The sequence below is a fragment of the Sus scrofa genome, chromosome 1, assembly GCF_000003025.6.
Source record: "Sus scrofa isolate TJ Tabasco breed Duroc chromosome 1, Sscrofa11.1, whole genome shotgun sequence".
Lineage (NCBI taxonomy): Eukaryota > Metazoa > Chordata > Mammalia > Artiodactyla > Suidae > Sus > Sus scrofa.
This window is the reverse complement of record NC_010443.5, coordinates 98,403,073-98,428,746: the sequence shown is the minus strand read 5'-3', so window position 1 is coordinate 98,428,746 and position 25,674 is coordinate 98,403,073. Positions and strand designations below refer to the sequence as shown.

General features: G+C 45.9%; 1 protein-coding gene across 13 annotated transcripts in view; it reads right to left on the bottom strand.

Annotated features, from left to right (window-relative positions):
• Positions 1 to 25,674, bottom strand: part of CTIF (cap binding complex dependent translation initiation factor) — a 321,818-nt gene that overhangs the window by 26,384 nt on the left and 269,760 nt on the right. For 10 of the 13 annotated variants that reach the window (XM_013992850.2, XM_013992848.2, XM_013992847.2 and 7 more), the window contains one exon: positions 19,259 to 19,414. The exons of the other annotated variants lie outside the window; for them this stretch is intronic. In XM_013992850.2, coding sequence (XP_013848304.1) covers positions 19,259 to 19,414 — 156 coding nt within the window. The remainder of the gene's footprint in view (positions 1 to 19,258; positions 19,415 to 25,674) is intronic. 13 annotated transcript variants of the gene reach the window in all.

The following is a 25,674-nucleotide window of genomic DNA, read 5'->3' as shown; positions in this document are numbered from 1 at the left end:
TGGCGTTGCTGCGAGCTGCCATGTAGGTCACAGTTGTGGCTCTGATCTGGCGTTTCTGTGGCTGTGGCGAATGCCAGCAGCTGTAGCTCTGATTCGACCCCTAGCCTTGGGAACGTCCATATGCCTCTGGTGTGGCCCTAGAAAGATCTCCCCCCCAAAAATTACATAAAATTCAAATTTCATAGTCCATAAATAAAATTTTGTTGAAACACACAGTCATTGGTTTGCAAATCATTGACGCCGCTTTCCCACGCTAACGGCGGCACGGAGGCCTGACGAGGCCTCTGGATTTGGTGATGGGGCAATTTCAACGGGGACCCTCGCTGCTGGCTGGGTGGTATGGAAGCAACCCAGAGACACCATGTAGGAGACAGTTCTTTTGAAAATTCTGGCTCTAAGGGAAGAGTGAAGGGAGGAGGCTTCTGGAGGGGAATGTGGTGTCAACAGAAGGTCTTTCCCCCCTCAGATGGGGTTAGTGGGTTGATAAGTAGAAACCACTAGAGAGAGAGCACGCGATGAGGGGGAGAGAAGAGAAACCCATTGGAGGGACACCTAAAGGGGAGAGGCCATGGGACCGACAGCGCTCTGGAATCAGGCGGGTGCTGAGCAGAGCCACCGCCCTGGCAGACAGGCCACCCAAAATAGGCCAGACCAAGGCAGGTCCACCACGGCGGAGAGGAGGCCCGAGACAGCCCGTGGGCCCCGTGAGATAATTAAAGAAAGCAAAAGTTATATAAGCAGACTCAGATAGCAGTTTGCGTGAAGAAGAAAGAGGCTTAAATCTGGCCTTTGGATTATTTTAAAATCTTACTCTATTATTTGTGTTTATATATAAATTACTCTTTTCTCAAGCTATGTGCTAACCTAACTGCAAAATTATATAGAAAAATCCCCCAGGGGGTGATTTTAGGCTGCATTTCGAGTTTTCTCAGCTGAACCTTTTTTTTCTTGAGAAAACTTTTTGTTGAAGCATCACACATGCAAAAAGGTGCACAAATCCTGGTGTTCCCACTGTGGCTCAGTGGGAATGGACTTGACTAGTATCTATGAACCTGACTCTGATCCCTGGCCTCACTCAGTGGGTTAAGGATCCTGTATTGCCGAGAGCAGTGGAGCAGTGGTGTAGGTCGCAGACGTGGCTGGGATCCTGCATTGCTGTGGCTGTGGTGTAGGCCGGCAGCTGCAGCTTGGATTGGACCCCTAGCCTGGGAACTTAAAAAAAAAAATGGGGAGTTCCCATCGTGGCTCAGTGGTTAACAAACCTGACTAGCATCCATGACGATGCGGGTTCGATTCCTGGCCTCGTTCAGTGGGTTAAGGATCCAGCGTTGCCGTGAACTGTGCTGTAGTTTGCAGATGCAGCTCGGATGCTGTGTTGCTGTGGCTGTGGTGTAGGCCGGCAGCTGTAGCTCCAATTCGACCCCAAGCCTAGGAACCTCCATATGCCACGGGTGCGGCCCTAAAAAAAAAAAGGTGCAAAAACCCTAAGTAGGCAGTGAGGATTTTCACACATCACAAAGGGCAAACATGTGCTTCTAATGCCCTAGCCAAGAGCTACAACCCTGGTCACACCCCACAGTACTCCTGTGCCCTTTCTTTTCACTGAACCTCCTCAAGGATCACTCCAATCCTCCTTATCCTCAGAGCTTAGTTTTGCCCACTCTAAAACCCCCAGGATTGAAATATGAAGCAAACAAACTGACCCTGCAAGACAGCCCCCTGCAGAGCCCCTTGCTCACCTGGTGGCTGTTTTGAGAGCCCTACCTATTCTTGGCTGCTGACTCATAGGCTATCATGTGATTCAGGTAGGCTAGTCACAGTTTTTAGGGCTGAGATCTGAATTAGATGACTTCCGATGTGCCCAAGGTCATATGTCAGGGTTAGGGAGCTTATTTTCAAACTTAGGAATCTGGCTCAAAAGTCCGATGCTCTCTTCAGTGTTGTGTTTATAGTAAGAGTCCTATAACTTTTGGGGGGAAACATGGAGGCCTCTGAGGATCTGATGAAAACTCTGGTGCCTCTCCCAGAAAAATACACATCTTCCGGGGCTCATAGGTGACAGCATACAATTTTGATAATTCTTTTTTTTTTTTTTTATAGGGCCACACCTGCGGCATATGAAGGTTCCCAGGTTAGGGGTCAAATCGGAGCTGTAGCTGCCAGCCTACGCTACAGCAAGGCAGGATCTGAGCCGCGTCTGCAACCTACACCACAGCTCACAGCAATGCCAGCCCCTTAAGCATACAATTTTAATAGGTTCCCAGACCCTGGAGGCCCAGGGCCCCAGCTACAAACCCTGGACACAACCCTGTCCCTAAATCCCCAATGGAAATGTAACCCAAGTGCGGGCCAGTGACTGTGTGCATTAGAACAGCAAAACAGCCATGATCTCCTGCGTTAACTTCTGTGGCTGGGTAGCTCTGTGGTTAAGGCACAATGCCAGGGTGGCCAGTAAAGACACCATGAAAGTGGTTTTGTACTGTGTGCCACACACTCGACAGATGTGATCACCTATCCTTACAGCAACTGCTCAGAGGTAGAGGCTGTTTCCCCACTTTACTGATGGAAAAATTGAGGCTCCAAGAGATGAAGTAACTTGCCTCAGGTCCCAGCTAGCACAAGCAGCATGGGATTTGAAATCATATAAATCTGATGTCCACGTCTAAGTTCTTTTCATTTCCCTTCTTCCAGAGGGGGCTTTTAGCTTCCCCCTCATCCAGTTCAGTGGATCCTCGAGGCTGGCAGGGAGTTTCTCTAAAGCACGGGGCAGGGTGGTCAGGAGGGAGCCGACTGACAGCATGGGGATGGCTCTGAGCACACCATTGCCACTCACGGGAAGTGACTCACTGGAGCCCTGGCGCTCTGGGACTCCAGGGGACACACACACATTTCCCGTGTCTCAGCCAGAGCCTCAGGCATTGTGAGCTGGAAGGAGAGATCTCTGAAGGCAGCCAGAGATAGAACACCAACCTAACTCTGCATCCTGGGTCAGAGAAGCCTCTCCTGGGGTTCATGGGACAGAGCTATGGCACCTCTGGGCCTCAGTTTTGTTCATCTGTAAAATGGGGGTGGAGGTCAGACCAGCTCAGTGCTACTCCGTGTGCGGTCCTCCCATCCACAGCATCAGCAGTGCCCGGGAAATGGAAGGTTCTCCTTTCTGACAGTGATTCTCCAATTTTCCTCTGCCTCCACATTACCTGGAGGGCAATTTTCCAGCTGAGACTAGATCAGGGGTCGTGGGTAAACTACATCCCACCTGCCGAATCTGGTCCACAGTCTGCTTTTTACAGGCTCGTGAGCTGAGAATAGTTTTTACATTTTTAAAAGCTGGGGAAAAAAAAATCAAAAGAAGAATAATATTCTGTGACACATAAGAAGATATAAAATTCAAATTTCAGTGTCCATAAATAAGGTTTTGTTGGAACACAGTCCCTCTCATTCATTTACATACGGCTGCTTTCCCACTACGAAGGCAGAGCTGAGGGGTTTCTACAGAAACGCTGTCACTGATTCGCCCTGCTGCTCAGTGCAGCGCAAGGCGCAGCTCTGTGGTTAAACTCAATTTTTTTCCTTTTGGCCTGCAAAGCTAAACTATTTACTCCCTGGTCCTTTAGAGCAATCTTGTGACCTCTGCTCTGGGGAGAAGAAAGGAGAGCTCACGGGTAAGCTAAGATTTCTTCTGGGAAGAAACAGTGAGGTGTCAGGAGCATTGGGACTCCATGGGAGTCCTTATCTGCACTGGGTCAGCCTGGGATCCTTTACACTGTTGTTTGAGGGTGGTTTGGAAGGCCCCTTGGACCATTTGCCTGGATGAAAATCCCACTTCCATTTCTGGACCAGGAACTCTCACCTGAAAGCTCCTCCCTCCTTCCCCCCTCCCCCACCCCCAGGACAAGCCCCCAGGGATTCTCCACAAGCTTTAATGCCTGTGGGTATTTTCTGGAAAGAGGGTTCACTGGAGGGGTCAGTTATCTCCCCAACCCCTTCAAAATCCTAAGTATTTTTTTTTTCCCCTCTTGGGGGCACACATTTTTGTCTTCCAACCTCTTCTTTCAAAATGTCAAAGTCCCTGGAAGCGTGAACACCCTACGCCCGCATCTCTCCTACCCAGAAAAGGGGGAGGTTGTCTTGACAGCACCAGGCAGGTTTTAGGAAAGTCCTGGGGGGTGTTGGGGGCGGTGCGAGCAGTCAAGCCAAGGCGGAGGAGACATTTGGAGAGCAGAAATGCAATTAGGCCAAGGGCCTCTTTCCTGGAGGCCTGCATGCTCCCCGACTCCCCAAGCTCTAGAATTCACTTTATTGGTGAGAGGCAAAAAAAAAAAAAAAAAAAAGAAAAGCTTGGGCCAGTGGGCTGGTGGCGGCTACCCTCACCAGTGGGCACCTCCACTCTCCAGAGCCAATGAAGCCTTTTCGGCATGGCCCCAGCAAGTCTCAAGCCCGGGCCCGGGGTTCCAGGTATTTTCCCAGCCAGCCCCACCTCAGCTAATTGCTTTCCAGTCAGCTAATCCTTGGCCCACGCCCTCAGCTCCAGCCAGGCGAGCCATCCCAGTGTGGCCAGCAGTAGCTTCTGAGACTTCCCATGGCCTGCATCCAAGCCTGGGGCAGCCTCTGGACTCCCCTGGTCCAAACCACATCCTCTTCGCTCTTCCCCACACCTCAAGCTCTCCTCTGACTAACATTTCCACAGCAAGCCGAGCACCGTGAGGTCCAGACCCAAAGCAGCCAGCCAAGTCATTCCCTACTGTCCGCCCTCCCCTCCCTCTCCCCCCAGACTGGCCAGATCCTGGCCATCAGGGGAGAACAATTAGCCAAAAGTGGAGTTGTACCTACTGTTCAATTCCCGGAGCTAATTGTTTTAAGCAGGGCTTTGGCCTTAATTAAAGGGTAATTAGTTAGTGAATGTGTATTTGCATTTCCTAAGTCTGGCTTTTAACCTTGGGAAACCAGATTCAGCAAATACTTTTATGTTTCAGTACCTCTGAGTAAGGGACAAGGTCTTAATTACAGAAATGGCAGTCCTGAGAACAACAGTGTCATCGAAAGGGCAGTGGAAGAATGAGCTAATTGTGCCTTCCACGGACTGGGCCGTGATTTCTGTTTAGCCATTGTGATGAGGAGCGAGCGGGCAGCTGCTGGCCCTCCCAGGCCTGCCCCCTCCTCCGTCTGTGGATCCTGTCACACGCAGTCTGCCATCCTGGCCACCCACTGCCCCACTGCCCTTCCCCACCCCTGCCCCGTTGTGTGTTGTTCTTCTCTCTTACCTTTTCCACCTCCCCATTTCACTCTTCCTATCATCATTCTGGGGTCCAAAGGATTGCCTTCTGCAGACCCCAGTGTTAGCGTGTGGGCCATGAGTTTAAAGTTTCAACTCACCCAGCTTCCCTTTGCTTCTGGGTGCTCCGACAGAGAAGCTAGACAAATACCCTTGAGAACTGGGGATTCAGATATTTTAGGGATCCAGAAGTTGAGCTCCAGACCTATACTGACCTGTGCCGTGGCCATCAGCCACACTTCATCCTGAGCCCTTAAAATGCACCGAGTCCAAAATGACAAGGGCTATAAGTATAAAAGACACTTTGGATTTCAGACTTAGGAAAAGAAAAAATTACATATATAAATTATATTATATATAATATGTATATATAATTATAAAAAATCTCAGGTGTTCCAGTTGTGGCTTAGCAGAAATGAATCCACCTGGTATCCATGAGGATGTGGGTTCGATCCCTGGTCCCCCTCAGTGGGTTAAGGATCCAGCATTGTCGTGAGCTGTGGTGCAGGTTGCAGGTGAGGTCTGGATTCCAGTGTAGGCTGGCAGCTGCAGCTCTGATTCGACCCCTAGCCTGGGAACTCCATATCCCGCAGGTGCAGCCATAAAAAAAAAAAGCAAAAACAAACAAAAAACCCCAAATACCAAAAAACCAAAAATAACCTCACTGATGCTTTTTTAATATTGATTATATGTTGAACTAATATTTCTTTGGGTAAATTGGATAATGAAAGATATTAAAATTAATTTTCACCTATCCCTTTTAAAAAATGCAGCTGCTAGAAAATGTACAATGATACTGCAGCTCATATCATACTGGATGTGTCACTTCAGAGCTGGGATTGTGCTGGGAGAGTCAAGGGCTAAGACGTTTGTTGTCCTCAATGTCTGTGACTGTAGGTGTCCATTCTCCTATCTCCTGTGCTGAGCTCTCACCATCTTCAGACCCTCACAGCACCCTTTGTGCCCTGTGCATTCTCCTTACTCCCCCCTCTTCAGGAAAGAGGCAGGAGAGGAAGGCTCTGCTACTTCCTGACTCAGTTGAAGCTAGTGTGGTACCCAGCAGGTGCTCATTCAGTGGCCCCTCCACACCCCATCCTCAAGGCTCTCCGTCTGTGAAGCCAGAAAGGCCAGAAGCCCACCCTGATTCTCCTCATGATGGTGGCTCACAGGATTCTGACTTTGGACAGGCTAATTAAATCTCGGATGAAGGCTGGCAGACTGAGGTCAAGAGAAGACATTGAACTGGGGACAGAATACAGAATACAGGCAGCTTCACTGGCTGATAGCTGTTTTTGCACTGGTTCACTCACGATCTGAGCACATTCCTTTGAGTTGGATTCTGGGGGGAGTTTTTTTCTTCATTCTCCCATTCTGAGTTCATCTCTAGGGACCACAACCAGCCAGCCGGCCCTGCTTGCTCACCTTACCTCTTCAAGGATTCTGGATTTAATTCCTCTGAGAAATCTTTCTAGATTAACTCTAGGAGGGTAACAGTTGTCTCCCACTTTACTCTGTTTAGACATTCTATTGCATTAATTTATTGAGCAGGATTTATGAGCACCTGCTATATGAAAGGCACTGTTCTAGGCCCTGGAGATATAGCTATGAACAGAATAGACACAGCCCTTGCCTTTAGAGAGTTTCCATGCTAGTTGGGGAGACAAAAACCAAGTAGATCAACAAAGAAAACATTAAGGGTGGTATCAGATATTGGTCAGGCCTACAAAGAAAAAGAAAGTAGGCTGGTAGGGGTATGGTCCCTCTGAGGAACTGACACCCAGCAGAGGCCTGGAAGGCTACCTGGAAGAGCATTCTCCCAGAAGGAACAGCAAGGACAAAGGCCCCAAAGCTTATATATTGTGTTCCTTCACATTTTTTTCTCACTAAGATGCTGCTGCCTGATCCCCTTTTTCCATGCCTTTTGTTTTTCGTGTCTTTGTTTTGCAGGGCCGGCTACAGGGAAGGGAGGAAGTCAACCTGCAATTAGCAAATCTACTAAATTGCGTTTAATCCTCATCCGGACAAGGAACGGAGGGCCAGAGTGGGTAAGCTGCCTGGCTCTGTCTGGCTCTTAAGTCCACCTCTTCCTGCACACCCTTCTCTTCGGGCTACCAGAAAGGCTGATCCTGGCCCAGGCCACTGGTTACCTACTGATCATTGCTGGCGGCAATGGTAATGGCGCCATCATAAGGAATCAGGCTCCAGCTAGGACCTGAGGTAGACAGAAAAGAGGAGGAAAAGTCATCTCCTAACTTGTTGGTGTCCAGACCAGCAAGTGCTGCCTAAACATTTACCCCTGGAGAAGGGACAGCAGTGAGTAGGGTATCATCAAAGGCTGAATGTAAATGGTTGGACTCCAAGAGCTGCAGCAGGTTAAAGCAGGATCGGTGTGGGTCCTGGAGAGGGTTGTGTGTGACTTATACAGCAGCTCCCAGCACAGGGTGCTTTGTTTTTCCTGTCGCCTCCTTAGTGGACAGCAGCTCTGCAGGCAGGAACCACCCAGGGTGTGCTCACGCCCAGGCCCCAGCAACCAGCACAACCCTTGGCACCCAAGTTGCTGGCTAAACAGGACCTGAGCTGGGGCAGGAAGGCCTGGCAGGGCTGGCGTGGGGGTTGGGGGGACACGGAGGGGTCCCAGTCAGGCCAGGTCTCAGAGGGGCTGCTTATAAGCACCCTATGATGGGAAACAGACAATTTTTTTTTCTTTTTAGAGCCAAACCTGAGGCACATGGAAGTTCCTGGGCAAGGGATCAAATCAAGCTGCAGCTGCCCCAGATCCAAGCCTCGTCTGTGACCCACACCACATCTCACAGCAAAGCGGGATCCTTAACCCACTCAGAGAGGCCAGGGATCAACCTGCATCCTCATGGATACTAGTCAGGTTCCTAACCTGCTGAGCCACACGGGAACTCAGGCAAAAAAAAAAATTTTTTTTTTGACTTCTGGGTTTTCGGAAGTTCCTGATGGCCGTGCTTCACACCACAGCTTAGTTTCTTATCCTCTAACTATATAGGTCACTCCCTCTCCCTCTCAGCCAATCCCCCCACCAGGACCCTCACACTCTGAAAATGTTCCAGCCTATCTCACCTCGTGCCCCCAAGGTGAGCAGACCCTCACTTCACTGGGATGACCTGGGAAAACACCCCTGGGAGGCAGGGGAAGGGGCTCGAGGGCCGGGCATCCTTTTTGTTTTTAAACCCAAAAGAATTAAAAAAAAAAAAAAAATCTAGAGACAGACACATGCCTGTGTGTATATATGTGTGTACCCTGTACACACGACTCCAGCAAGAAACAATTTATCCTCCACCCTCCATTCGTCAGCTTAGGAAAAATCCGCACCCCCGCCCCTCCCGGCCCCCTCCCGCCTTCCTCGCGACGCTGCAGAAAGCAGGGGCCTCTTGAAGTTCAGACATTAATTACTGAGAATATTTTTCAAAATTACAAGGCATGGCCCCAGGAGATAAGAGGAAGCAGGAGGAGAGCGCGGAGGAAGGTGGGGAGAGCCAGTCCGCCCAGGGCTGCGGAGGCGGGTCTGGAGGTTGGGACGCGGGAGGCCCCCTGCCTCCAGGAAGAGCCCCTTACCCCCAACCTGTAAGGCCAGGCGCCCCCTGCAGGCAGCGCTGGAACAAGGCAATAGGCTGTGCGGCAGGGCCTCCGTGGGGGAGGGATGCAGGACTTTCCTTTTTGGCGCTGAGCAGAGTTTAGACAACTCTGCCTCTTACCTCTCCATTGGAAGCCTTAAACGTATAATTCCTGCTAGAAAATAGTTATGTTAATGAAAACTGTTCTCAATGAAAGGTGGATAGATCAAATTATTCCCCCGCTATAATCAGGAGGATTGATGGCATTGAGGGCTCGCTGGGAGGGAACATGCAAGCCCTGGTGACAATTCAATCTGACTGTTTCAAAATGCCGGATATCTGACGCTTAAGAAAAACCGCTCCCACCTATATATCGTTGACACTGCTACCGAATTCTCAGAAAGCCACTTCCTCTTTGCATCTCTAAATTTTAGAGAAAATATCCAACACTTGCAACCGCACCACCTTCCAAAACGGAAGTGAAGAGATGTTCTCCTGAAGCCATGTTGAGATGGGTTTGGAAAACTCTCGAGTTTTAAGACTGTTTAAAAACGGTTCTGGCGTGGAGACTGGTTTCCCTTTGGAAACCAGTGTCTGGTGGAAGCTGGTATTTTTATAACTCCAGGCTCTCTATCAGATCCTGTGTTACCATGGTTGCTAAGGGGAACACTGGCTTCAAATTTCACATTTCAGTTTGCAGAGTCTGGCTAAGGAAGTAGGACATTTAAGTGGGGGGGGGGGCTAGGCGAGGGTTGGGGAGTGGTGGATGGGGGGAGACCCAAGTTTTATCTTGAGGAAGTCAAGGATCTGGACAGCCTCAGAGGCAGGCACATCTGTGTGTGTGTGTGTGTGTGTGTGTGTGTGTGTGTTTGGGGAGGGGGCTTTCTCAGTAGGTCAGCAGCATCACACCACAGTGTGACCTGGCTCTCAAGTGGAAGAGAGGGACGACAGCTCTGGAGGGGACAAAACTGTGGGGAGTTATTTCTGCGGAGGTTACAGGAATGGTTGTTTAAGCTGGATATTCATAGCAGCAGCTGTTGGACCTGGAGGAACTTTGCCGCTAAACCAGTGCCCAGGGGCTGTGTACCTGCCCTGGGAAGGCTACATTCTCAGAGGAACATTCCAGGAGGGGTCTGTGCCTAAGATTAGTGCTGGAATATACTGTTCATGGAGAGAGGTTCTCCTTAATTTTCAAGCTGTGTTCCCAGCCCTCCCCTTCCTGCTCCTTAGCCTGCTTGATTGACGGTTCTAGTCAGATTGTTCTCTGCTAAGATGCCCTTGCCAGGAAGAGCTCATCTCATTTGCCTTCTGGGCGCCCACATTCCCGCTTCCCACTCTCACCTTATTTTGAGCACTGCACTTTCCACCATCCACTGAGTTACCCGTGGGTCTCTCTGGCTAGGGAGTGCCTCAGATTTATTTGACTTTATATGTCAGCACATTTCTAGCAGGAAAAGTGTCTGGGAGACTTTTCAGTTCAGTAAAGAAGTAGCATTGTTCTCAGTGTTTGTTGAGTGAATAAACAAACTCTCCTTTATGCTTTCTGCGGTGTTGCTCTCCAGCTTAAAACACTCTCAAAGGTTCTCAGTATCACCTTGTGTCCACCAGAATGCCTCTGCTGGGAGCCAACACTGGCCCATGACTCACCGGTCGGGATTTCTCTTTACCGCGCCAACACAGACAGAGGCTGTGCTCATTCTGGCTCCCAGGACTTCATTCAAACTTTTCTTCCTAGAGAACTTTCTACTTCCCCACTTCCCCTAAAGCTCTAGTGCCCCTTTCCCTTTGCCCCCAGCAGCTGCCCATACTCCTAAACTCTCCCTCCCTCTATATTTGAACAACCCATCATAAATGTTTGTGGTTGCTTAATTTCTGTGGATGGGGTAGCCAAGTGGATTGTAAGCCTTTTGGGGGAGGATCACACCTTATACTCCCTCCTTTTAGTACAAGTAGGAAGCTCTGCCGTTCCATAAAGAAGTAGCCATTGTCTCAAACCAAATCACTACTTACTGAATGGACATAGAGTCCTGAACAAAATGTAGTCAGGGTCACGTGATGGATGAGACTCATTCTATCCTTAGGTACCAAATGGTTTAAATGATTTAAAAGCAACCAAGAAGAAGTCACATGGCATTAAAACAACCACTGGTAAAGGACATATCCAGAGAGCAGGTGCTGGCAGCCCTGTGTGGACACAAGTTGTATAGGATGTTGCAGGAAGAGTAAATCAAGGCAGTGGGATGGGGGAGGGGTATATGCCATGGGAAGTGAACCTGAACTTGAAGGTGGGCTAGAGTCAGTCAGGAGAAGGAGGAAGATTGTGCTCAAAGCAGGAGGGATGTGGTGGAAATACAACAGGGAAAGTGTGGCTGGAGCAACAGAGGACCCATAAGAGGTTCCCCCAGGAAGGGGCTGTGATTGTAGGGGGCCTTGGTGCCCAGTTAGGAGAGTGGATCCTGCTTTCTGGGGATCCTGTGATGCGATACTTCTCTTGAGCAATGCCTGGAATATGGTTTGCTTTCAACAGCAATTGGTAAACATCAGTTCACTGAGGGGCTGCCTCGTGCCACTTTGTATGAATGTCTCTTTTAAGATGTTCTTTTAAGCCTTAAAACAAACCAGCAGAATGAGCTATTCCCATTATTTCCATGCAAAGACAGAGCACTGAGGTTTGGAAAGATGAAGAATTAGGTTAAAGCCCCATAGCTGGGGTTAGAGCTGGGCTTTGAACTCTGGTCTCTCTGGCTCTTCCCTCGGCATCCTTCGCATGTGCTCTCTGCCCATCCGCGGCCCCCAAAAATGTGCCTTGGATGCAGCACATTTGTGCCTTAATGTGCCTTAAAAAACTCGTGTTTCTTAACCTTGGCTGCATGTTGGAGTCACATGGAAACTTAAAATCTCTCCCAACTCCCCTGCCTCCTCAAATCGCCCAGAAAGTTTGAGTGAATTAGTTGAAGAAGGGGTCTCAGAATTTGGAATTTTGTAAAAGCGTCCCAAAGTGCAGAGGGAGCAGGCACTCCCCTCCTGCCTCCTCCACCCTGGCCGATATAACCGAGGGTCCTGGGCTGCAGAGGATAATTTCAAGTCTCTGATTCCCGTTAGGGTCCATCACTACCCTGGGCACAGCCAACCTAAGTCTCTACCAGCAACAGCAGGCCCTGCCATGGCCCCTGCTGGGCAGCTGCGATGCAGCCCATTCTCCTGCTTTTGGGAAGGGAGGAATGGTCCCACTGGAAAGGTACCTCTGAAGAATGTTCTGCTTGACTCTCTCAGCCCCTGTGAAATAGCAGAGGATCTCCACCCACACCCACTTCATCTCAGCCCTTTCCGAGGTCAGATTTCCCCCTGGAGCCAAAACAATGTGAACAATTGAATGCACGCTCACGCAAAAAGTTAAAAAAGTGGCTCCCTCATTGTTGCATGGAGCAATTTCATTTCCTGAGAAGCCTGACTTGCTGCCCTCTGTGTTCTCCTCCCCAGCCCGTGCCTGACAGCCCTTTCTAGGAGCCCAGCTGGTTGCATCCCTGGCGGGGTGTGTGTGTGTGTGTGTGTGTGTGTGTGCTCCTCAGAGACACCTCTCAGAGGAAGGGCAGGAGAGGCAGATGCGGTTTCTGGGGCCTGGGGGAAGGAGAGCAAGGGAGCCAACCAGAGGGAGAGGCTGGTGGTGGAGGAGAGGAGGGCAGAGAAGGGTGGAGAGGAGGAGAGACTCCTGACGGAGGTGGGGGGGACACCCCCCCACACACCCACCTCCTCCACTCCTGACCTCTGGCTATAGCTGCAGGAGGATGGGAATCTCCGGTAGAAATGGGCTGGAGGGACTGGAATGGAGAGAGGAAGGTGGGATGTTGGGGGGAGAGAGGAAGCATGAGATGGGGTGGATAGCAACACCCACAGTGCACAGGAAAGTTGGCTAAAAGGAAACCCTCGTAAGATGCTAAAAGCCATCTCAGTATCCCCTGCAGAGGAAGGAATTTTCACCAAAGCTCTTAAAGTGAGGGGCCCAGAGAGAAGCATTCAAACATAAATTGGAAGAGTCTAGCAAAATCACCACTGGGTCACAGAGGTGGCAGAGAGTGTTGCAGGGTCAGAGAAAGGGGGATGAGGGATGGTGCCGGGTGAGCCAGACCCAGCACCTGGAGCAGATTGGCTCCAGGTAAGACGGGAAATGACAACACCCTTAGCTCAGGCCGCAGACACTGATTACACCCCTCCTGCATGTGGAACCCTTGCAGTTACACTTTGGCTGAGGATGTTGGCAGGACGAAGGAGTCCTGGGAATGCTATTAAAAATAGCTTGAAGGACGTCTCAGTATTTGTGTTGTCTTTAATTTCTTTCATCAATATTTTGTCGTTTTTCAGTGTTCCAGTTTTTCACTTGCTTAGTGAAGTTTATTCCTGTTTCATTCTTTCTGATGCTATTGCAAATGCGTTTGTTTCCCTAATTGTCTTTTTGGATAGTTTGTTCTTAGTGTATAGAAATGCAATTGATTTTTGTACACTGATTTTGTATCCTGCAAATTTACTGAATTCACATATTAATCCTAACAGGTTTTTGTGTGTGGAGTCTTTAAGTTTTTTATGTACAAGATCATGTCATCTACAAACAGAGACAATTTCACTTCTTCCTTTCCAATTTGGATACCTTTTATTTCTTTTTCTGGCCTAATTGCTCTGGCTGGGACTTTCAGTACTATGTTGAATAGGAGTAATGAGAGTGGGCATGCTTTGTCTTGCTCCTGATCTTGGATTGGAAGACAATATATTTAAAATGTCAATAGTACTCAAAGTGACCTCCAAAATGCAATCTCTAATCAAAATTCCAGGGTCATTTTTCACAGAAATTGAGAAAACAATCCCAAAATTCATGTGGAACCACAAAAGACTCCATATAGCCAAAGCAATCTTGAAACAATTTGAAAAAGAACAAATCAGGAGGTATACATCCTGAATTCAAAATATATTACAAAGCAACAGTACCTAAAACAAACTTATAGACTAACGGTACAGAATTGAGAGCCCAGAAATAAATCCTTGAATGTATGATCAACTGAGAGAGAGTGGGTAGAAACAAAAGTTCAGGAAAACACAATGGGAAAAGCATAGTCTGTCCAATAAACAGTGTTGGGAAAACTGGATATCCACATGCAAAAGAATGAAACTGGACTCTTTTCTTACCACATACACAAAAATAAACTCAAAATGGATTAAAGACTTAAACATAACACCTGAAACTATAACTTCTTTTTTTTTTTTTTTTGGTTTTTTGTTTTTTTAGGGCCGCACCTGTGGCATATGGAGGTTCCCAGGCTAGGGGTCTAATTGGAGCTGTAGCTGCCAGCCTACGCCAGAGCCACAGCAACGCCAGATCCGAGCCACATCTGTGACCTACACCACAGCTCATGGCAATGCTGGATCCTTAACCCACTGAGCAAGGCCAGGGATCGAGCCCGCAACCTCATGGTTCCTAGTTGGATTCGTTACCACTGCCGCATGACGGGAGCTCCCTGAAACTATAACTTCTTGAAGAAAACATATGGGGAAAGTCATGACATTGGTCTTGGCAGTGATTTCATGGATATGACACCAAAAGCACAAAAACAAAAACAGACAAGTGGGACATCAAACTAAAAAGCTTCTGTGTAGTAAGGTAAACAACAGGGTGAAAAAGCACTCTACAGAATGGGAGAAAATATTTGCAAACCACATATCTGATAAAGGGTTAATTTTCAAAAAATATAAGGAACTCTTACAACCCATAAGCAAAAGAAACTAATAATCAGATTTTTTAAAAAGAGCTAAGGATGTGAACAGACATTTTTTTCCAAAGAAGACATACAAGTGGCCACAGGTATACAAAAAGATGCTCATGGTCACTAATCATTAGGGAAACGCAAATAAAACCACCTCACACCTGCTAGGAAGGCATATATATATTTTAAACTACAAAATGTAAAAAGCATTGGTGAGGATGTAGACAAACTAGAACCTTGTACATTGCTGATGGGAATGCAAAATGGCACAGCTTCTATGGAAAACAGTAGGCAGGTTCTTAAAAACTAAAGAGAATTTCTATATTATTCAGCAATCCCACTCTTGGGTATTTCTCTAAAAGTATGGAAATTAAAATCTTGAAAAGATACTAGCACCCCCATGTTCACTGCAACACTATTCACAGCAGCCAAGATATGGAAACAACCTAAACGTCCATTGACAGAAGAAGAGATTTTAAATGTGCTCTTTACACACAATGGAATACTATTCAGCCTTAAAAAAGAAGGAAATTCTGCAATATGAGACAACATGGATGAATCTGGAAGACATTATGCCCAGTGTGACAGGAAGTCATGGAAGGACAATCCTACATGTTTCCATTTACACGAGCTCTCACCATTGTGCCTACAGATACACTTAAAAATCAAAGCGAGTAGATCTCATGTTAAGTGTTGTTACCACATGAAACATTTTAAAACAATAACCAAAAATTAAAAAGAGTGCATGAGACAAATATGAGGTATAAACAGGAGGGCAAGGAGGTTCATGCAGCGTCTGGTCACCAAAAGTACTCTTCGATCATTTGGAGAATCACCTTGGCAGAAACTATTTGCTCTTAATTAAAGAGCTCGTTGAAGAATAAATTATTCCTCTCCATCCCTCAAAGAAGGATCTCTGTTTGGCACATGCTATTTATGGCAAAAACAGAATCAATTCCACAAAGATCTACTTGGCTTCCACCATTGAGCAGGCACTGGGTGTGCATGAGAATAGAATAAGAGCAGCTCACGTTCTGTTTGTGAGGTGGTTAGGAACGGAGACTTGGATTCTGATATCAACTCTGCTGCCCGCTAGCTGTGTGGCTGTGAGCAAGCTGCCTGACCTCTCTGTTCTCTGGAAAATGGGGAGAAAAATCTTTAGGGTGTCACTTGAGTTAATAGACAAATGAAGGCATGAAGTGCTTTGGATAATGCCTTCCAGCATGCTATTGTCATTACTAAAAAATACCACAGGGTGATGTCAAAAGGATGGGATGCACTGCCTCCCTCGGAGGTGTACTTGGCTGGGGGTGGGGACAGGGGCACCTCCAGAGGAGGTGACCTGAGCTGGGCCTGGGAGGAGGTGTTTCAGGGCCAGGAAGACAGAGACTCCAAGGATGGGGTCCAAGATTTCAAGCCTGAGTGACCGAGAGAACATTAATTCAACTAGGTCAGAGTGTGGAAGGAAATGCCCGGGGAAGTCATTCTGGGGCAGGGTGGATCTCAGAGCTGGGTGTCCTCCAGCCTGAAGGGGCTCAGGGTCTAAGCACATGCTCAGTCTGAGTGAGCCCTGGGTGCAGTGAAAGTGACCTCCATGAGCAAGAAGTCCCCAAGACTGAGGATTTTATATCTTCCCCTGGACTTGTTCCAAAGATGGTACCAAGATGGATGGTGGGTCTCTGTTTGACTCTGGGGCATCAAGGGAGGAGGAGCAGGGGATGCCATGGGGGGTGGTACCAAAGCAGAGGATGGAGTGGACGTCTTATGATGGTGAGAAAAGGCAACTGGGATGTCCCCGCCTGGCTGCAGGGGAGCAACTGGGGTGTCCTGGGGCTGAGGCTGGGCCACATTAGGATGGGGACTGAACAGGAAGGTTTGGGGCACCACAGGCACATCCTGGGGGAGGGCTCCAGGCTTGACTTGGGATGTGCCTAGTGGGCAGCTGGAGATGCCAGCCTGGGGGTGGTTCAGAGAGTTGGGAGGACCCCAGGGCAAGGCGGGCCCTGGACATTTGGGGTCAGCCATCTGCGTGGCCCCCTGGGGAAGAGCCTAAACTTGCCCCTCATGGAGAAAGGCAGCAGCAGTGACTATGGCTTGTAGAAACTTCCTAGAGCTGGCTCAACCTGCTTTGGGGACAGGGGTCAGGCCTGCTTATGAGTGTATGAGGTAATAAGGTACAGGAGGCAGAGATGGACTCTAAGAATTCAGGGGTCTCCCCAGGCGGCCTCAAGCAGATAGCTTGGCCCACGGGATGGTGGTTTCCTCTTTTGCGAAATGATGAAAGCCACTGATGATTTAGTTACTCTTCTGGTTTACTGTCAGCCTGGTGTGGGGGGGGGGTGTCTGTGTGACCCTGTCCCAAGAGTTTACTGCAGCGAACAAGTCAGAGGAGGCTCCTTATTTCTGGCCTGTGCAGACCTCTTGGCACCTTCCGGATTTCACACCAGAAGGTTCGCACTACCTCAGGTGGCGTCAGAAGTGTCCTGACAGCCAGGGCCAGTGCTCAGCTGGGGCCCTGCTTCCTGCTTGGGGGAGCAGGTGACAACAACACCAAGAGGTGCCCAGATCACACAGAGGAAACATGTTGGGGTGATCCAGGTCACTGCCCTAGAACAGTGCTGCTCCCTGCCTGGAGGTGGGCTGTCGGGGGCGCAGGGCAACTCACCCAAGGATGGGAGGACCCCCGAAGGCCATCCGGGCCAGCCCCCTGCCTCCAAGAGGGCTGCCTTCAAAGCATCCCAAAGGGATGCAAAAAGCATAGCCATGGCCTCTCTGTGCAGCAGTTGCACTGAGGCCAGTTTGAGTGAAATCAATTTGGAAGAGGCCATTGTCTGCAGCTGAGAAACAAGTCTGAAATCAAGTACAGTTGTCAAGAAACTTTGGCGATGTGGCGTAGCAGAGGCTTAGGGGGTCACGAAACACCCAGCAGAGGTCTGTGTGCTCTGCTTTTATGTGCACCCACGCGGTCTGGAGACAACGAGCTATTTTCTGATAAATGCTTCAAAAACATTTACAAACACCCCCTCCCTTCTCTTGAATTGCTCTCTTTTCTTCCTTTCAGAAGCACAAAAAATGGCTCTTGATGGCATACCTCCCCTTTAGCTGACAATTCCCTCTCCCTGGGGTCTTTCACGGAAACACTTCTCCAAAAGCTTGTCTGCATGGGGTTCCTCACCTTCACTGACTCCCCAGCGCTGCCGAGGTAGCTTTTGCGCTCACTCCACTGACACCATGGGGTCCCTGACCTCCTTGTTGCCAAACCCCGGCCACTTCTCCGTCCCGGTCCCCTTGATTCCCCTGAGGTCGCTCCTCCTGACATCTTGGGACCAGCTGCTGAAAGTGGGAGGGGACAGCACCTGGGAGGGGTGGTCTGGCCCCGCCCCTGAGGGAGGAGCGCTGTGACCATTGGCGCCCTCCTGGCTTCTTTCCAGCCTTCTCTCCTCCACTCCCCCAGCGCACCCTATCTGGTCCCCAACACCAGGTACACGCTGACCCAACGCTCAAGCCTGTGTCGCTAGGGCCAACCTCTTCTGGATCATCAGACACATCAGACAATTCCATTGGAGCAGCAGAGGGACAGCTCCCTGGGGATGGAAAACAGGCCACCCAAACTCCTGGTTGCCATTCCCACTCTATCTGCTTCCAGCTTCCTCATCCCAGGAAACGGTGCCAGCAGGCTGGTAAAGGAGGATCCCGAACGCTCCCTCCCTTCTCTGTATCTCTGGTCAGAAGTCCTGCTGGTTCTAACACAAAGATACAACTGGAAGGCACATGGCCTTCCCCCTCCTCTTTCATGACTGTTTTGAGCCACCAGCCTCTCACTTGGACCCAACAGCTTCCACGTTTGCCCCTTCAAGTCTACCCCCTCTCATAGGGTTATTATGGGCAGGGCAAGCACTCCCCTTGACTTCTTGCTCCTTAAAAGTTTTCTGATTATCCTTATTTATTTCTTTTTCAGAGGAAATTTAGAAAGAACCATTTTTTAAAAAAATAAATAATTCAATGGTAAACCACTACAGTCCAAAGATCTGTTCCTTCAAGTAATTTTTCCCCCCTCCTTTCTGCAGGCAGTGTTCTAGATTATGAATGACCACAGTCATTTATAGTAATATTTTCCTTTCAGGGGACTATTTATTTTTTAGTTTTCTTTTCCCTCCCTCCTTTCCTTCCTTCCTCCATTCCTCCCTCCCCCCACTTTTTTTTTTTTTTTTTGTCTTTTTAGAGCCGCACCTGCCACATATGGCGGTTCCCAGGCTAGAGGTCGAATCCGAGCTGCAGCCGCTGGCCTACACCACAGCCACAGCAATGCCAGATATGAACTGCATCTGCGCCCTACAGCACAGCGCACCGCAAGGCAGGATCCTGAACCCACTGAGCAAGGTCAGGGATGGAACCTGCATCCTCATGGATACTAGTCAGATTCGTTTCTGCTGAGCCAGGACGGGAACTCCCGACTATTTCTTTCTACATAAACTCAGTACATAAATAAAAACCTGGCTAGAGTAAACAAGCACGGGGAAGTTACGAGTCTCTCTACCGAAAGACCAATCATTTTAAGTGGCACAAGCCTTGACGCTTTCCTGGCATATGGGAGACAGGAGATGCGTGTGGCTGTGCGTGCAGCGCCTGTGCCCTGGGACCGGGCGGCGGCTTACCTCCCTGAGGCAGGTGTAGATGGGGCAGACCAGCACGCGGAAGGGCTCGCCAGTGCTGCTGCGCATGGTGCCGAAGACCTCACACAGGAAGGTGATGAAGCCCAGCCAGCGCTCCACGTCCTGCTGTTGCAGCTCCTCCCGCACCGTGAAGTCCTTCTGCGGAGGCGCAAGAGATCATGTCAGCTGTGCGAAGCTGGGAGGGGCCCCGGTACAGTCCTGCTCTGCCAAGGTGCCAGCTGGCTGAGAGCTGGTCCTGGGCAACTGGTAAACCCCATGTTTTCAATGAGGAGGAAGATGGGTGACCCGTGGCTGAGCCTGAATGCTAAAGAATCACTTGCCGGCAGAAGGACCACCTGACCTTTGGCCATAGCACTTCTTCTTTGATGTCCCCAGATTGGGGGGCGGGCACAGCCTTGCCTCGCTGACCCTGATACTTAGGTAGAGGGAATGAGATAAAGGGGGAAATGACACCTTTTCCAGTCATCACCTCCTCCATTCAACTCTCTGAGGCTAAACTATTTCCTTTTGCTAACTCCCAAATCATGTGTCCACAGCAGGGAGGGTAACCAGAATATTGCCCCCCATCACTATCCATCACTGGTCATCTGAGGCCCATCTTGGCCCCAGCACTGGGCTAGAGACACAGCTACAGCTCCTGCCTGCAAGGGGCCTAGAGCATAGAAGGAAAATTAGAGGTATCCATTCATTCATTCATCCCCCTTAAAAATATCACTGTCCCACGGTGTGCCAGACAGTGTTCTAGTGGCTAGGATAAGACATGTTCACTAAAAACTGTGATACAAGACAGAAGGTATTAAAAACCATTGGGGGGGGGGATTCCAGGTAAAGGGATTTGGGGGAACTCAGAGGTAGGAGTTACTACTTTCAGTGGAAATCAGTACCTTGGAAGAGCTAGGATCCTGATCTGGGAATATGGGAATATTTCAGGAGAAGGTGCGGGGAGGGTAACACAGGCCTTTGGGAAACACAGAGGTAGAGCCCATCCCCAGCATAGGTGGGGTAGAGAGGTGAGGTAGGGTTGGGAAAGAAGGTTGGGGCTAGACTGTGGTTAGGAAAGAATCAAAGGAAATCAGAAATCGGGCAGTCAAATGAAATGTGAGTAAGAGGCAATAAAAGATAGAATGGATACTATAGATAAAGTGATACATAAAATACACTTGGAAAATGACTAGAGAGCTGAAGACGAAGATAAATAGATTAAAAAAAGAAATAAGAAAAATGATAAAGACAGAAGGGACATCTAACCTACGAATTATAGAGGTTTTCAAAAGGGACATCAGAATTTACTGAACAAAAGGACCAAAGAGAAAAACTTGAAGTTGAAAATGAAACAAAAAAAGAGAACAAAAAAGAGCTGACTCTTCAGGGTTCGCAAAGTTCCAGAGCCCCACCATGTATACTTAGCAGGAGAATGTTCTCTTTTACTTTCAAGGAAAAGGAAAAATTCTAAAAACAGCTTCGAAAGAGAAAAAAAAACCCTTAGGTTTCTTACAAAGAAACAAAATTAGGGTTGGCCTTATACTTCTGTAATTGATGTTAAAATTCAGAGACATTGGGGCAAATCTGCCTATGTTTGTGGTGAAAGGAACACCCTAGCTATGAGAGAAAGTAAGAGAAAGACATTTCGCTCCAGCAAATGTTTTTGACAAATTCCACCCACATGCTTATCTTTAAAAAATATTAAATGGTGCAGCTGCTATGGAAAGCAGTATAGTGCGACTTCAAAAAATTAAAAATAGAATTATCAATATGATCCAACAATTCCACTTCTGGGCATCTATACAAAAGAACTGAAAGCAGGATTTTGAAGAGATATTTGTATACCCATGTTCACAGCAGTACTATTCACAATAGACAAGTGGTGGAAGCAACTCAAGGGTCCATCGACAGATGAATGGCTGAACAAAATGCAGTATTATGTACACAATGGAATATTATTCAGTCTTAGCATATTCGGACATGTGCTACAACATGGGTGAACTTTGAGAACATTATGCTAAGTGAAACAAGCCAGTCACAAAAAGCAAATACTGTATGATTCCACTTACATAGGTATCCTGAGTAGTCATCATTCATAGTAGAATGATGGGCACCAGAGGCTGGGGGAGGGGGCAACAAGGAATTATTTAATGGAGAATTTGGGTTTTGTAAAATGAAAAGGTTATGGAGATTGATTGCATAACAATGTGACTATACTTACCACGACTGAACTGTTCACTTAGGAAATGGTTGAGATGATAAATTTTATTTATGTCTTGTTTCAAGCCACAGTTAAAAATAACTTAAAAGTTAAAAACTTGCTTGATGGAGTTCCCATGGTGGCGCAGCAGTAATGAATCCGACTAGTATCTATGATGATGTAAATTTGATCTCTGGCCTCCCTCAGTGGGTTAAGGACCGGGAGTTACCATGTGCTATGGTGTAGGTGACAGACGTGGCTCGGATCCTCCGTTGCTGTGGTTGTGGTGTAGGCTGGCAGCTACAGCTCCAATTTGACCCCTAGCCTGGGAACTTCCATATGCCACAAGAGCAGCTCTAAGAAGACAAAAAAAAAAAAAAAAAAAAATTAAACAAACGAAGAAAACTTGCTCAAATACATGCTCCAGCCAAAAAAAAAAATTATTACTCACTCAACTCTGAGAAAAATCATGGCATAGAAGGACCTGAAACCAGGTAGACTTAGGAAGTTAAGTCAAAATAGGTAATTATAATTTTGGTTCTATGATTAAGTCAAAAGCCATAAATAATTCTTGAGAGAAGATATTTAATAATTAAATGTAATCTAAATAAGAATTTTATACAAGTAGGAACCTAATTATCTTAGATTAAATTAATATTACTATGATGATTAAATTACTAAAGATTGGTGAATACTGGTGGGAGGACAGAATATTGTAAAGCACCCAAAATGTCATAATTTAGACCATGAAGTTTCACATGTCATTGCTTCTTTCTTTTGATAAATAAAGAAGTAGACCTTATAGTATGCTTTAAAAAATATTAAAACACTGGTAACCACTAGCAGATATAAAATAAAATAAAAACGCAATAAAATTGAAGTATTTTTTTTTTTTTGAAGCCTCACCCATGGCATGTGGCCAGGGATCAAATCTGAGCTGTAGCTACAACCTGTGTCACAAATGTGGCAATGCCAGACCCTTAACCTACTCTGCCACAGCAGGAACTCCCAAAATAGTTTTTTTTTTGGCCACCTCAAGGCATATGGAGTTCTGGGGTCAGGGATCAGATCCCAGTTGCAGCTGTGACCTAAGCCAGACAACACCTGATCCTCTACCCACTATGCTGGGCCAGGATCGAACTTGCATCCCAGCGCTCTCAAGATGCTGATCCCCTTGCACCACAGCAGGAACTCCCCAAAGTAGTCATTAAGTAAAATAAAAGTTATTTATATAGAAAAATATATAATCCATAATAGATAATATAAAACATTATATTACTATATGCATAGTCTCAAAATACATAAAACAAAAACTATGAAAATGTAAGTAAAAGACAGAAAGATAGTATTGGAAAAACGAAACCACTAGTGTTCTACTGCTGATTAAATGAACAAAAAGTGTATTACTTAGATAACTTAAATAGTGTAATGAATAAGACTAAATGGAAACAAACCTCACTATAAGCTGTGAGTCTATATAAAGGCCAAAAATTCAGACATTGTACAGGCCCATATGTGGACTAAGAATTGAGGACAATTTAAAAAATAGCCAGTTATGTGGATGTTTAAAAAGGTATTCTCCTATAAAAGATAAAATTGTTATAACTGCGATAAATAAATAAAGAAGTAAATATCCTCTTAAAGAAAGATCAAATAAAGATGTAATCAAATATACGACAGTAGATAATTTAGGAAATAAAGAGCTATACGAAACTTGTGGGATGTGGTCAAAGCTATAATGAAAGGTCAATTTACTGTCTTCACTATTTAGGTTATTAAGTAGGGAAGAAAATATATCCTCTAAAGTGACTTTTGAGTGCTTGAAATGTACCTCTTCAAGCTAAGATGTGCTGTCTGTGTAAAACAGACACTGTTATTAAAGACTTACTATGAAAAATATATAAAATATATCATATTTAAAAAATACTGGTTACATGCTGAAATTCTGAATATACTGGCTTTAATAAAATATAATAGCAAGTGTAAAAGTACACATGTGGATATTGTTATACTTCGATCAGACAGTGTTAATCTATATGTTCAACTCAAAAAACTTAGAAAACTGCCAATAAGGAAATATATGAAAGGACCAAGTACAGATCAAGCCAGAAAGTAATTAATTAGAAAATAGAGAAAGGAAATTATATATAAAATCATGAAAGAAGAAACAGAAATAAAATGAGAAATATGAACAATATATGTAAACAGATATGGAGTAGATAAAAAAGCACAATAAAAACTATTTGCAACTCTACGCTGATGATTTTGCGAAAAATGATGATATAGGTGCTTTTCTAGAAAATAAATATCACCAAACTTTACTAAAAACTAAAAGTCAGAAAAAAACCCCAAACACTGCAAAATGAAAAGTTCTGAAAGAATTACCTACTATAAGGAGGTCTCTAAACTTAAAACTCTTATAGGTAAGTTGATTCACATTTTCGAAAAATTAGATACCTGCTCTGCTATGTAAACTGATATAGAACACAGAAAAAGATAAACTTTTCTAGTTCCCTATTACTAAAATCCTGTAACGACAGTAAATTACAAATAAAAAAGCCTATGGGCTAATCTTTCAAATGTGAAGACCTGAAAGCCCTACTTGAAATACTAACAAACAGATCCATTAAAACCAAGTAGATTTTATCCCAGAAAGAAAAGGACAATTTAGTATCAGTAAATCTATAATCATCATATATTACATCCATAGGCCTGATTGAAAAACAGCAGCAACATCCATGAGCCTTGGAAGGAAGGACTGATATGAAATAAAAAGATTTGATATGATTTATATGTATGAAAACCCCAAGAGAACACTCTAATAAAAATTAGAATTAACAAGAGAGCTTAGAAACTAATGAATAGCATTTAGATGAAAATTTAATATACAAAAATCAACAGTTTTTTTTAATGACGGGATTAACCAGTGAGATATTTTAATGCACAAAAGCTCATTGAGTAAGCCATGAAATTCTTAAATGACATTTTAAGAAATGTGCAAGATTTCTGTGAAGAAAATTGCAGAACCGAACTGAGAGATTTAAGAGAATGTCTTAAACAAGTGAAGAAACATAATATTCCTTACTAGGTAAATGGCATTGTAAAGATGATAATTCTCCTTGAAATAATTCACAGGTTTAACACCAGTTTGTACTCCATATTCTAATGGGAACTTTTTGGAAGGAAAGGGGGAATGGAGATTTGAAAAAAATCATCCTAAAAGTAATCTGAAAGAATAATAGGGAAATAGCTAAAAACAAAACAAAATTGGAAAGAGTTATATGACTTTCACCTCTCCTAAAGCTTTCATAAATAAAAAGGTGTGGAATTGACATAAGAAGGAACAGCTAGATCAGATAGCCTAGAAACAAATTTGGCGTTCATAAGGGTTTATCCCATGGTCCCCAGAGAACCACAAATTAGTAGCAAAGGAAGCATTATTCACTCCGGCAATGAGGCAGGGACAGGTGTCTATGTCTGGGTGGGGGCGGGGCGGGGTGGATAATTTAGAATCTCCTTTCACACTGGACCTTAAAATGAATTCCAGATGGAATAAGGAGGTACATGTGAAAAAAAAAAAAAAAAAAAGGACAAACCATAAGACGTTGAAGCAAATTAAATTCAGTACTTCTCAAATTTCTGGATGGAGATGATCTTTCTAATTAAAACATGAAGAACTGAATGAAAAATCAAAACATAATCACACTTAGAAGGCAAAGAACACACCAGGAAAAATAACCGCAAGAAATGTGACGAAAGGTAATGGCCTTAATATATAAATAGCTTGTTCAAATTGGTATTAAAAGTACTAAATCCCTCATGGACAAATGGGGAAAGGGCGTGAAAAGATGTCGAACATAAATTGCTGATAAATACATAAAAAATAATTAAATCTCAGTAGCAATCAAACAAATAAAAATATCTTTTTTTCCCCCCACTTATTATGTTAGCAAAGCTTAAAAACTAGTAATTGTCAATGCCGGTAAAAATGAAATGAGACAGGTACTCTCATAATATGGGCCATGTAAACTGGTATCACTTTCCTGAAAAATCTTAAAACAAGCCCCTAAAATGTTCTTATTGTTTGATCCAGTAATTGCGCTTCTGGATAATTATCAATAGGAAATAATTAAAAATAACAGGAAAAATAAGCTCAATACACACAAAAATCCAACAATCTAAGCATGCAACAATAGGGGAATGATTAAGTAAATGA